The 12,997-nt window shown below is 38.2% G+C and overlaps 1 protein-coding gene across 2 annotated transcripts; it reads right to left on the bottom strand.

Moving 5' to 3' along the window:
• Positions 1-1,302: 1,302 nt before the first annotated feature.
• On the bottom strand, positions 1,303-11,910 carry LOC135738845 (adenosine 5'-monophosphoramidase HINT3). 2 transcript variants are annotated; one of them, XM_065256994.2, is made up of 5 exons: positions 11,249-11,910; positions 2,603-2,720; positions 2,259-2,328; positions 2,083-2,167; positions 1,303-1,949 (listed from the first exon to the last, which is right to left on the bottom strand). In XM_065256994.2, exons 1-5 carry the CDS (start codon positions 11,378-11,380, stop codon positions 1,866-1,868), a joined length of 489 nt encoding a protein of 162 aa, XP_065113066.1. In that variant the 5' UTR covers positions 11,381-11,910; the 3' UTR covers positions 1,303-1,865. The 2 variants fall into 2 exon arrangements, with proteins under 2 accessions (XP_065113066.1, XP_065113065.1); XM_065256993.2 differs by having other exon boundaries at positions 2,047-2,167; positions 11,249-11,893.
• Between the last annotated feature and the right edge of the window lie 1,087 nt (positions 11,911-12,997).

Below are 12,997 nucleotides of genomic sequence, written 5' to 3'. Positions count from 1 at the left end.
GTCATCTGAGCTTGGTTGTTTTTATGTTATGCTGCCTAGCATTTAAATATGAAGTGATAAAATAATAAAAAACTGAAGTGTATAAAAGTTACACACTATGCTGATCTAATAAGACACTGTATTGAATAACATTGAGGTGAGGTATCAGTTGTATAATTTGCTTCACAGAGACATCAACATTTTGGATACAAATCTCAACAATGGTGAGAGTAAATGGTAAGAAAGAGTTTTCTACAATCCTGGTACCCAGCATGCATTGCCGCATAAAGCTTTGTTGTTGATTGTCACCATTGTTGCGTTTCATAGGCAGATTGAAGTGTCCCTAAAGCCTACGGACAATGTTCTGTAAATCTACGGACAGTGTACTGTAAATCTACAGATTGTTCTGTTTTTGAATAAACGGAAATGTCTGTGAAATAACGGAAAATATACCGGTAATTTTCTGCCAGGACATTATCCCTTTTTTTACGGATTATTTTTTTAGAGTGTAGATACACCAAACATTTTTTTGTTGAATCATCTCGTATTTACAGGTCATTTCAACTTACTATTATTTATCTTGACTACAGATGAGTTGTTATAACTACAGGTGAGTTGTTATAACTTATAAAATTATGTTGACTTTTCTCAACTATATTTTATAAGTTGTGACAACTCACCTCTGTTGACATGACTTGTAAATCTGGGTTGATTTAACAAAAACTTTAAGGCAGCAAAGTATTTTTTACAGTGGTCTGCAGTCCACTACATGTTCAAACTCTAAACTCCGTGAATTCAACATTTAAAAATAATTATGTGATCCTTTTTTTACTATAGCTTTACATGACTGATGCTTCCTTGTTTCTAGAAAATACCATGAATACCAATAATGTGACGTAAATAGATTGTTTGTAGGAAGTCTTCTTTTCAGCGACAAGATGTCTATGTGCTTAACCTTTTCAGACTGTCATTAGAATGTCACAAGTGGGAGTTGAGAAATAATTTTAGCACATTTTTGGTCGTTACTTTACGTAACTAATGTCTCAGGTATTGAACGTGAATAATTCACTAATAATCTTACATTTTCCTTTTGAATAAGGGCGGCACCCAGTCAGATTTCCTATGAAATCTCAAACATGCATTTTTAGTCTGGGACTAGGATAAGCCCTGTCCGGGAAACCACCCCATAATGTTACATATAATTATATTATTAACTATAGTTAAGTTACTTTAAATCACAGATTTCAACTAATAAATCACAGAAAAACACCTGTTTGGTAACATGCTTGCTCAGGAGATGAACAGTTTTATAAAAAAAGTCAATTTTTTTAGAAAGTCAAGTTTATGGTCAGTTTTTTTGTCATTCCAGGTAATAATTCACAAAAATACAGAGGGAACATAACATATGATTGATTGATTTTTTTTCTGTAACAAACTGGTACTGTAGTGCATTGTGTTAGCAGCAAAGGTCATGAATTCAATTCTTGGGACACACGTACTGATTAAAGAATCAATCCCAACTTGCCTATCTACAATTCAATCTCCTATAAAAGATAAAGGCTAAAATAAAAAAATAATGAATTCATTGTGAAGCCAGTGAATAATATAACATAAACAACTACAGTACAAAGACACCAACTTATCAGTTCCAAGCTAATTTTACTAAATCACTAAATTATCAGTTATAAAATAGATTTATAAATAGTCATATAAATATTTTTTAAATGATCATGTCAGAAGACCACCTTCCCAGTCAACACACTATTAGATAAAAGACAAATACACACAAACAATAATACATTAACTTGCCTTTTAAGCTGAAATCAAACTGTGGAAGTTAATATTATAAAGAATATTGCACTAAAGTGGGTTGTGTTTACATGCTTTCATATACATGAAGGCAAGCATTTAATCAATTTAATATTAAGACGACCCTTTTTCTTTTCCAGAATCTGTATCATATTCTCCACCTGTAGAAAATCAAGAGAGAAACAAAATTAATAAAGCTTCAACACCAAATATACAGTCTAGTATGATTATACGATCCTTTAGTTTAATTTTACTTACTGTGAGGTAAAAGTAGCCTCTAAACTTGAAACTTACTCCTTTAGAAAGTTGACTAAAAGGTGCAAGAACATGAAGGTGCAGGTGGGGGACGGTGATAAATGGAGGCACATGGAACCCTAGGCTGACATACAGCAACGTTAGTTAGCCAGTGCTTCATCCGAATAAACACTTTTAACAAATAAGACATTAGTGCTGTTGACAACATGTAGTACCTGATGTCCTCAAAATTTGTGACATTCTTTTCTTTTAATATTTGTCTTCCTATTTCTGCCATCTTCTTCACTGCAAGAAAACCACAATTTTAATTGTTGAAAAAAACTACTTAATGTATTTAAAATGGCTCTTTAGATACTTAAAAGTGCATAAACTTATAAATTACAATTATCTATTTTTTGCCATACTGGTAAAACGGTGTGCCTTACTTGTGTTATTAAACATATAATTTAATTGGAGCCTACCATTAATATACGTAAGGTTGTTACTGTTGTACTGTCTTCAGTTGTTCACACAGCTCTAATATATGTTAACATAAAATAATAGGCCTATATCACCTTACCAAGACTAATATCATCTGCTTCAAGTGACTTGCAACTGTGGATATGTTTTTTTGGAATAACCAGATAGTGATGAGTTGCTCCTGGATCAATGTCCTGGAAACAAACAATGTCTCCATCCTGTCAAATAACCACATTGCATTTGTCATTTACATATTTATATATTCATAAACTATGTTAATATGTTAATGTATGTATTTACACATACAAATAGTTGACATACTACAGTAAGTACTAATATTGTTTGTACATGCATGGTATTATATCGACGTGCTTTTATTGTTTACACTTTTTTACCCAACAACTTTTATAGAGGTTTAAAAATGATTATATTTTAAAATGTTATGGTGGAGGACATTAACATACATTAGATTATGGCGAGATGTCACACAGTTCTACATTTATGTTTATTACATAAAAAGGGTTCTAGAAGACTAAAAATCCCCTTTAAAACGCATTTGCCAAGTTCTAAAATGTGTGTAGATGTTGGTTTTATGTGATTTGCTAAACTTTTTGGGCCATTTTCAACAAGGTTTTGATTAAATAAAAATAGGGTGTTACTTTGTAACAATATTTGAATACATGAGTTTCCATCTTAATCATTATTTATAAAAAATGAATGTGTGTGCGCATGAGGAATGTGTTTCGTCGAGCCTGATCGAGTACGAAAAAATAAAAATGGCGGTCCAGAAAGCGGCTGGAGCACAAATTTAGTTTAAATGCAGTTCTAAACGTAGGTTCGGGAGGAGCCTAAACATTCAGGCCTGTCAATCATCATCATCATGGGCGTATATAAGGCAGCCTTCAGGCCTTCCTGTCCAGCTGCTTTCTTTTCCGGATTTTGGCCCCGCCCGTTTCCGGAATCACGTCTACACAACGAGCTCCAGCTCCTACTAACTTGGGAAATATATTTTTAAATACCAATGCAGCAGCTTTTTTAGTACCCGCTCTCACTACCGCTGTAGTTGATGTCAGGGGCTGTGCTCAATATTTTTGCATTTCGGATGTTCTTTTACACGACAACCGCATGCTCGATTGCAAACGCTGTTTGTCAACGGCGACGTGACATCATGCGCTTCTGTTAATTCCGTCTACGCATGCGCGATCGACCCAAAACAACAATGGCGGCCCACAGGACTGTGTTGCACTTGTTTTCGCGTTTATTAATCCATTTTCCATCAAAGCTAACAATTATCGGAGCTTTATAATCCAGAGTTAATCGTAGTGAAACCTACCTTATTGTAAATTCAATCAAACTGCTCGTTTTTTCGTTCTTCTCGATAGTTTATATTTTTCTCACAGCTCTGTAGAAGAATTCGCTACACGCTCCCGCGTTCTTCCATCCAAGGCAACACCGCATTCCACTGGCCCCGCACGCATACATGATATGACAGTCTCCGCGGACGGGCAAGGATCCCACGCAATGGTCTACAACGAGCCTCCGCTTTCGCGCACACGAAGCCGAAAGTATACTAGGGACGTCCGCGTATGCGCGCCGTCCGCATGACGTCATTTTCGTCATCGAGAGGGTCCGCGGCCGCGTGCAGCCCAAAAGGCGAAAGGCATGACGCGCTAACTGATGCACTTTTCTTTGAACCGACAGCATCGAGCAATTGAGTTCAAAAAACCCAACACAAAGCTAAGGATAGAAAAAGTCGTCTGTCGGAACAACCCTATTGTTGTAACACAAAAACTTGACACATATAAGAACATGAACAAAATAACAATCTCATAAATATGTCTTTATTAAACTTTCATTTCATTTACGTTTTTACTTTTCAAGCAATGCAGAAATCGGATTGTAGTTATTTTCCTCATCCAGGGTACATTCTTTATAAATATAAGATAGCCTATCTCGTGTTTTAAATGGCACGTTTCTATACTTCATAGTAAAGACGCATATACATTAAATAGCATTGTATTGTATGGATCAATCAAAGAGATTTGTTGCAGGCTTGCCTGCTCACACGGGCTCGCCACGAGTCCGGTTAAGTATTATTTAAAGCTGATCTTTCTGTCGCTTTATCTCTACCGCAGTAGGGATCTCCGTTTCTCTCCGTTACAGAACCGCCGCTCGCACTATCACGGTAAGCTAGTCCACTTTCATCAACCTAATAAGCATATAATGTTTATTCGTTAAATATATTGCTTCTTCATTGCTTTAAATATTATTCATAATTGATTAGAACATCTCAAAAAAAACGCGGTTCGGTTGATGCTAATTAGTGCTTAATTAACAGGCGACCAAACCCCGGTCTCATTGCTATTCACAATTTGTCCAACAGCCAAACCACAGTGTTTATTAAAACATTTAAACACGCTTCGCAATTTGAAATCGTTCTTCGGTATTGTCTCTCATCGCCGCACCATTAAATTGATATCAGGTCATTAAATATCACGCCGCGGAGTTATGCCAATAAACTTTATAGACTTATGGACTAAAGAAGATTTGTCTGTATTAACTCACCTCGTAACCAACTGCAGGACTTCATCCCTAAACGCCGGTTTCTACTAGAAGCGCACATAATTCTTTACCATCGAATAATTTCCACCTGTCTCACCTAAAGTTCATTCCCTCAGCCGCAGCAGCAACCACAAACACCGCTCCCGCACTTGATTTCATTTTCAATCTCAAGGCCAACAGCAGTTATCTGATCAACCGCAATAGCGCCAGTTAAAATCCATTTCTCACTGCCGCAGCAGTGTTCCCGGACTCCGATCATTCACCAGCCCCAGTTAAACTTGATATTTCTCCACCTCAGTAATTTCGTCCTCTCACGATACTTTGTCAGAGAAAATTGTCAATTTTTTCTATTTGCAGTTGTGATCCCGGTTTCGTCCTATCACCCAGCTTTTAAATTAATTTTACCTCATTGTTTCAGCGATGAATTCAGCCACTTTCACAATAATTCGTCAGAGTAAATTTACAATTTTTCTTCCACAGTAGTGATCCAGCCTCCATCCTAACACCCAGCTTTAAATTTATTTTACTTCATTGCCGCAGCAATTATTTCGGCTGTTTCTCCCTTGATAATTGTCAGAGAAAATAACTTTTTTTTTCCCACCACATCAGTGATCCAGGTTTTCTTCATCACACCCAGCTGATTAAATTATTTTTACTTCATTGCCGCAGCAATGATTTTGGCTGCTTTTACAATCATTTGTCAAAGATAATTTTTATATTTCTTTACCGCAGCAGTGACTCCTGTTTTCGTCCTCACTCCCAGTTTCTAAATTAATTTTACTTCATGGCCGCAGCATTTATTTATTTTTCGGCTGGTTTTTCACTATAATCTGGCACAAAATGTTCTAATTTTCTCTCCCGAAGAAGTGATTCCTGTTGGCGTCCTCAAACCCAGCTTTTAAATGAATTTTACTTCATTGCCGCAGCAATGATTTCGGCTGCTTCTTTCACGATTATTTGTCAGAGAACATTTTTATATTTCTCTACCGCAGCAATGATCCTCGTTTTCGTCTTCACACCCAGCTTTTAAATAAATTTTACTTCATTGCAGCAGCAATGATTTCGTCTGCTTTTTCACAATAATTTGTTAGAAAATGTTTAAATTTCTCTACCACAGCAGCGATTTCTGTTTTCGTCCTAGCACCCAACTTTTAAATAAATTTTACTTCATTGCCGCAGCAATGATTTCGGCTGCTTACTTCACTATAATTTGTCAGAATTTTTATTTCTCTTTACCGCAGCAGATCCTGGCCTTCGTCCTCACGGCCAGTTTTCAATAAGCTTTAATTTAAAAAATGTTAGGGGCGAGAGGGAACTTTCCCCTGTCGTCGACAGTCTTAAATATAGTTTATGAACTTCTAGCTCCGTTCTTGGATTTTTTGTTTTGTGTAGCTAAACTTTACTTTTGAGAATTGATCACAGATTAAAGATCAATTGTTCACAAAACGAGAGCACCTTACGTTTGCAATCTAGGGCACAGTCAAAGTTACAACAATGGCTGAGCCGCAGTATTCATGTATGTGGGTGCGTCTCCGTGTACCGGTCGATAGTCTGCAAACGAGCCGCTTGCTCTTGCGTTTGTAATAATTTTTTCATATGAGAGTGCTTCTACATTGCTGATAGCACACATACACGTCTATTTGATGTCTACGCTACATTTTCACCTGCAATATGTAATTTTTGATGATTAAATTGCACATCTGCAATACATGACTCGCCCTTCTCAAATTTCTCACTATACCCGCTGCAGAGATGTTGTGCGTGCGCGACGCGAATGCTCTGCTCGTGAAACTGATCAACGATTTTTCTATTGAATGCCAAATTCGGAAAGTTTGACTTTGGTTCATAAAAGCAAAGCGGCTGGCTGGCAGCAAGCCAATTTGGCGGCAGGCTGCCGTGAAATTTTATTCCAGGTTGTTATGAGATGTTTACTCACCCAAATTTTTTTTTTTCCCCAGAGCTCCAGATCCTTATCATGCTTTTTCAGTCGTACCCGTGCTGTCTAGGTGTCCAGAGGTGTCATTTCAAACGCATCCCTGATAGCACACGTACATCTCGAAGATGTCTATTTGATGTCTGTGTTTACATCTGCAAGTCACATTATTTAGATTGTTTGCTCATCTGCAATACGTCTCTGGGACGTTTCCTAAAAGATGTCATAGACATATTAAAGATGTTTTTGATTTATAATGTATGTAAAGTGCTCATGTAAAGCAGCTCTTTCTAAGACCTTTATAAGATGTTTTAACACACCAAATGTATTCCACTTCTCCAGATCTTTATCAGACATCTTACAGTCGTACCCGTGCTATCTGGGATTAAAGGGTGCCGTGCTAGCTGCAAAGCTAAGTGGATCACGTCTTTGGACTTTGATCTCACGTATTATAACAATCGAGAAACACTGCTTTTTTCCCATAAACTGACCGGCCGCAGATGCATATTCTATAACGTCCATATATTTTTTATACATATTCACGCTTTTTCAATTTATGCATCGCCTCGCAGAGCCATCTGCAAGGCGATGTAACAAAAAATGTCAGTCTTCCGTTCCAGTTTTAATTTTATTCTTATTCTTTATTCTTATTTGTTGACACTTATATCAAAGAGAAACCCTGGGACCACTAGCTTTTTTATCTGCCCAGTCCCACCCGCAGCAAAGGTAAGCTGCATGCTCCCACAAGGTTCGAGTTGGGTCCCGCTGGTCCCACCGGATACCAACCTCTTAACACAGTTCTCTAAAGTAAGCAGACGAGCCCACAAAATAGTCACAAGATGTTCTTATTTTGCGTTTTTCCTCCTATAGAAATTTATCCTAAATAATATAGTCCGTTGCTCCAAAAAACGTGTTCACGATTGTTTCCAATGTTCGTGTGTTTTTTGCGCAGTTATTTGTCAACAAAAATCTAATGAACATGTTGGCTAATTATCAACCACAATCAGCCTCTAACAACCTTTCGCTCGATACGCATTGATTTCAGCAGCGATTTTGTCCCGCTCATACTACCACAGTATTGATCCCAGCCGATCGCGCTCTTATTTAACAGTTGCCGCAACCTTTTTTCTCACTGCCTTAGTAGTGATCTTATCCCGCTCGCTCCGAAGCCCCAGACAGCGCATTTCCTACTCCCGCAGGAGTTATTATTTGTTTATTTGACAGGGACTATACAAGCAAACACAGTTACAATACATAGCCTGTAACTGATGCGTAGCATATAGTGTCTATAGCTAGAGCTAAAATAAGCCCAAATTTTGCACATTTTTTCCGCATAACTTTGCTCACTGCCGCAGCAGTGATTTCATAACGCTCGCACTCCCGCAGTAGTGATTCAGCCTTGCTCCCCTTTGAGCCCCAGTCTGTTCGCTTCCCAGTAACTCCCGCAGGAGTCTAAAGCCAAACATTTTGCACAGCTTTTTCTGTATAACTTTGCTCACAGCCACAGCAGTGATTTCATAACGCTCGCACTACCGCAGTAGTGATTCAGCCTTGCTCCCGCAGGAGCCCCAGTCCGTGCGCTTCCCAGTAACTCCCGCAGGAGTCTTAAGCCAAAATTTCGCACAGCTTCGTTTGTATAACTTTGCTCACTGCCGCAGCAGTGATTTCATAACGCTTGCACTACCACAGTAGTGATTCAGCCTTGCTCCCGCAGGAGCCCCAGGCCGCACGCTTCCCATTGACTCCCGCAGGAGTCTTAAGCTGAAACTTTGCACATCTTTTTCTGTACAATTCTTTCACTGCCGCAGCAGTGATTTCATCTTCGCTCTTACTACCGCAGTAGTAATTCAGTAAGAGGAAGAAGAAATGGTTTGATGATATTCTACCCATTTTTTGGGGGGGAGAGAGAGGATAAATCTTACAGACCTTAATTACTCGCAGGCTCCTGCTCAACTTGCTGTCCATCAAACACTCTTTTGGGGGTTGAACTTGTGGCTCGAGCCCCAGCCTCAGGTTCGCTCTCTCTGAAGGTTCAGAGCTCAGGTACAGAGCTCCCTTCGAGGACAGCAAGCCAAGTTTGTTTACCATTAATCATTAAGACCTGAATGCGCAGGCGAACTAGTGAAATGCAGTTCTAAACGTAGGTTCGGGAGGAGCCTAAACATTCAGGCCTGTCAATCATCATCATCATGGGCGTATATAAGGCAGCCTTCAGGCCTTCCTGTCCAGCTGCTTTCTTTTCCGACATCCCTCCTCCTCCCCATCTCCTCCTTCACTCTCTCCTTCTTCCTCTTTGCAGTTCAGTTGCAGGGGGTTGAACTTGTGGCTCGAGCCCCAGCCTCAGGTTCGCTCTCTCTGAAGGTTCAGAGCTCAGGTACAGAGCTCCCTTCGAGGACAGCAAGCCAAGTTTGTTTACCATTAATCATTAAGACCTGAATGCGCAGGCGAACTAGTGAAATAAATGTATATTTGTACTTTTTACACCTCTTAATTGCATTTCTAGCGAGAAATTAGTATTGTAGTTTTTAAATATGTGATAAGTTATCACAAAGGCCTCTCTGTTTATATTTCAAACACGCTCTCTTTAAAGGCCTGTCCCAAATGGCGCACTTCATGTGGACTTTCGGTCTCTTGGTCTTAAATTGCGCCTGCTCACTTAGTCTACAAGTGCATAGGGTGTCCCATCTGTCATTTTTACGCTACGAAGTGTGCTCATCAGTGCCCCCTTTGCCCCCTCGATGTGGTCTTCGTGGAAGCCCGCACTGCAGCAGGCTTTGCGCACTCTACCAACCCAGAAGACCTTCTGAAAGAGAAATCAGACCAATCAGACGACAGAAGGAAGGAGTTCACACTGATGGGCAACTTCTCTTCCTATTTCCGGCTTAACGCACAAGTCTGTCCTAAAATATGACTCAGGTGTGCCCTCTTGGACTCGCGTCAAGGGTCCCTAAGGTCTGCACTACATGATGTCATCAAAGTGTGGACTCTGAGGAGTTTTACAAGTCCGACGTGTGCCATTTGGGACAAGTCTGAAGTGTTTCCGAAAGCATATCTCTTAGCTGCCTTTATGCCTCAGAAGTCATTTCCTCATGAGGGATCTTATTCAAATGTTGGTTTTACAGGAGAAAATTCATATTCATAAAGTGAAATGGTCTGACTCCAAACCAAATTTCTCTAATTTTTAAACTTAGCTTAAGAATTATTGTACTATGCTAAAGAATTGTAAAAGTAAAAAATCAGATAGAGCTTATAAGATTACAAGCAAATATGACATTGCTAGTTAAAAGTTACGTTCTTCCTGATCCCATTTTTAAACCGTATAGTGCGTAATGTTGTGCGATACCAGTTATTTTCCAGTGGATCCGATACAAAGTACTTTTAGGCAAGGCAAGTTTATTTGTATAGTACATTTCATACACAGAGGTCATTCAAAGTGCTTTACTTAGAAATGAGAAAACAATGTATAAGAGAAAAAAAGTATGTAGAAATAAGAGACACAAAAAAATCAAAGATACATATTATACAATTAAAAATATCAATTAATAAAAACAGTTTTAATGTGTGAAAAAGAATGACATTCATTGCTACTAGTTAAATTACACATTTTTCTCCTTTTTTGGTTTGTTTATTTTTTTATTATTTAATTAACTATGGCTTGTTGATTGTAGCCTATAATAATTGTATAATTTTGTTTTAATTTGAATGTTTCTCATTGCACTGTTGTATTACGGCAAATAAAAAAGAGAGCAAGAGCGAAATGCACATTTCCAAACGCTCTCGCGGTATTTTGATGTCATACGGCGATCAAACTACAGAGCGCCACGTGAAGTGGAACGCCCTCAAGGGAAAATAAAACTACAGTTGAGTTCACACACTGTTAATGTACTATTATTCTTAAGGTTTGGGTAAAGTCATAATAAATGTAACACAAATTGAAACGCGGCAACACTTTCGATGTCGCCTTCCGTAAACTCACATCAGACTGTTCTAGAAGTATTTCGCTTGAGTTATGTTTCCTTGTTCACAGAGTTCTTCCCTTAGGAAGAATGGTATCTGAAAGCGAAACCTGAATGAGTGCTCTTTGAAAACACTGTCAAATTAACAATGTCAAATAACATTTATGACTGTACAACACAGTCGGAGTAGACTGACAAGTATTGAATTTTCTTTTTAAGAATAAGTGTATCCGAATTAATGTGGGCGTACCTAGAAAACAGAGAAAGAAAGTAGAAAGACCGAAAGTCAACTTACATCAAACAGTATGTCAGTGTCTGGACAGGCTCCGTTTGCGATTATACAGAAAGCACAATTCTCGTCACATTCCTCGACCCCGTCGTTTAAATTTCCGATTGGATTTTCGCTGGAGTACATCGGATCAGCCATCCTGACAGGGCAGTGTCCTGTGGAATTGAAACAGATACTCGCCGCACATCTATATTACCTTTCTTCCGTGTTGACTCACGTTTAGGGGAAATTTAATGGATTAATGTAATTGTTCCGCGAAATGATGATTAAGTTGTACTGACGTTGTTCCCTGGGCGTAGCAGATTCCTACTGTACATTGCTTTCACTACTCTATGTTGTTTCCTCTCATACAGTTGGGAATGAGGGACTCTGGGAACTGTGTCCAGGAAATGATTTTTTTTTACAAGGAGGAGGAAATCTACTTCACCATATGGATCTTTCAATCTTTTATCCATGTTGCTTCCAAACTATTTTTTTGTCATTCAGCCTTTATTAAGCTTGTATTATCTACAAACACAACCACCACAAAAACTGAATATAATTATAATAAAAGTATATATCAAAAACGACAATAAAATGAAGAATATAAAACTCTTGACCTGATTTGGGCCACGTGAGAAATGTCCACAGGGCAACATATTGCGTTGACCCAAGGACAACATTTTTATAAATTAACCTAAACCCACCCCAACCCTAATCCTAACCATAAAATCAGAGGGAAATTATAAGTGGAAAAACAATGTAAGCCTAAACTCGAAACAAACTATAAACCTATTTCTGAAATCTGATTGGTTAATTAAAATGTTGTCCCAGGGTCAACCTAATGTTGCTCTGAGGACATCAACAACTTATGTTGGAGCACAATGGCTCCAATCAAAGCAACAGGAAGACAGTTACGCATTTTCCAGATAATATAAAAAATTTCCTGACGTTTTGCATGTGGCTTAAAATAAAAAAATATGTCCCCAACTGGAGGCCCCCACATGATTTCCATTAGCACCACTTCTCTCACATATAAAGAAGTCAGAGTAAAAGGCCTGGCATGCTGATATAAAAGAAACACACATGCTTTTAAAAAATACAAAAACACATAATATAATAAAAACAACCTTTTTCTAGCCATAAAAAGCTGTACTACATTATGAATGTATAATACTTTAGCCGACCCGTAGAAAACAACCAGAATAATCACAAGTACTTTACAGTTTTCATCAGTACTTGTTAGATCATAATTTATGCTTTTAAATTTAAAAATAAAAGGCTAAAACATTTCTTTAAAATGACTTTTTTCAACAAACACTCTGGACTTCTTGTTCATCGGTGAAACCAGGCTTACAGAAAATGACTTAAGGTCTTTATCTGAACTTTCCCCTGTATACTGTAACTATATTTGCCCTAGAACGTCTAATCGGGGTGGGGGTGTTGCTGTAATTTTTAAGGACTGTTTCAAATGTAAGATCTTACCAGTTGATGCTTACACTAGTTTTGAGGTCTTAATGTGTAAAGTTGAACTTACTAGCCTAGCCCATTGTTTTGTGTTTTGATTTATAGACCACAAAAAGTTAATGACTTTTTAAGGGAGTTTCAGATTTTCTATCCAATGTGGTTTCAAGTACTGACAAGTTGTTGATTCTTGGTGATTTTAACACATCTTTATTGTCCCTTGAAACCTTATGTAAGAGATTTCATTCATCTTTTAGACTCTTTTAACCTCACACAACACATATCAGGACCAACACACAAACTGGGTCACAC

The sequence above is a fragment of the Paramisgurnus dabryanus genome, chromosome 12 (assembly GCF_030506205.2).
Source record: "Paramisgurnus dabryanus chromosome 12, PD_genome_1.1, whole genome shotgun sequence".
Classification (NCBI taxonomy): Eukaryota; Metazoa; Chordata; class Actinopteri; order Cypriniformes; family Cobitidae; genus Paramisgurnus; species Paramisgurnus dabryanus.
The sequence above is the reverse complement of the archived record's forward strand: the minus strand, read 5'-3'. Positions and strand labels throughout refer to the sequence as shown.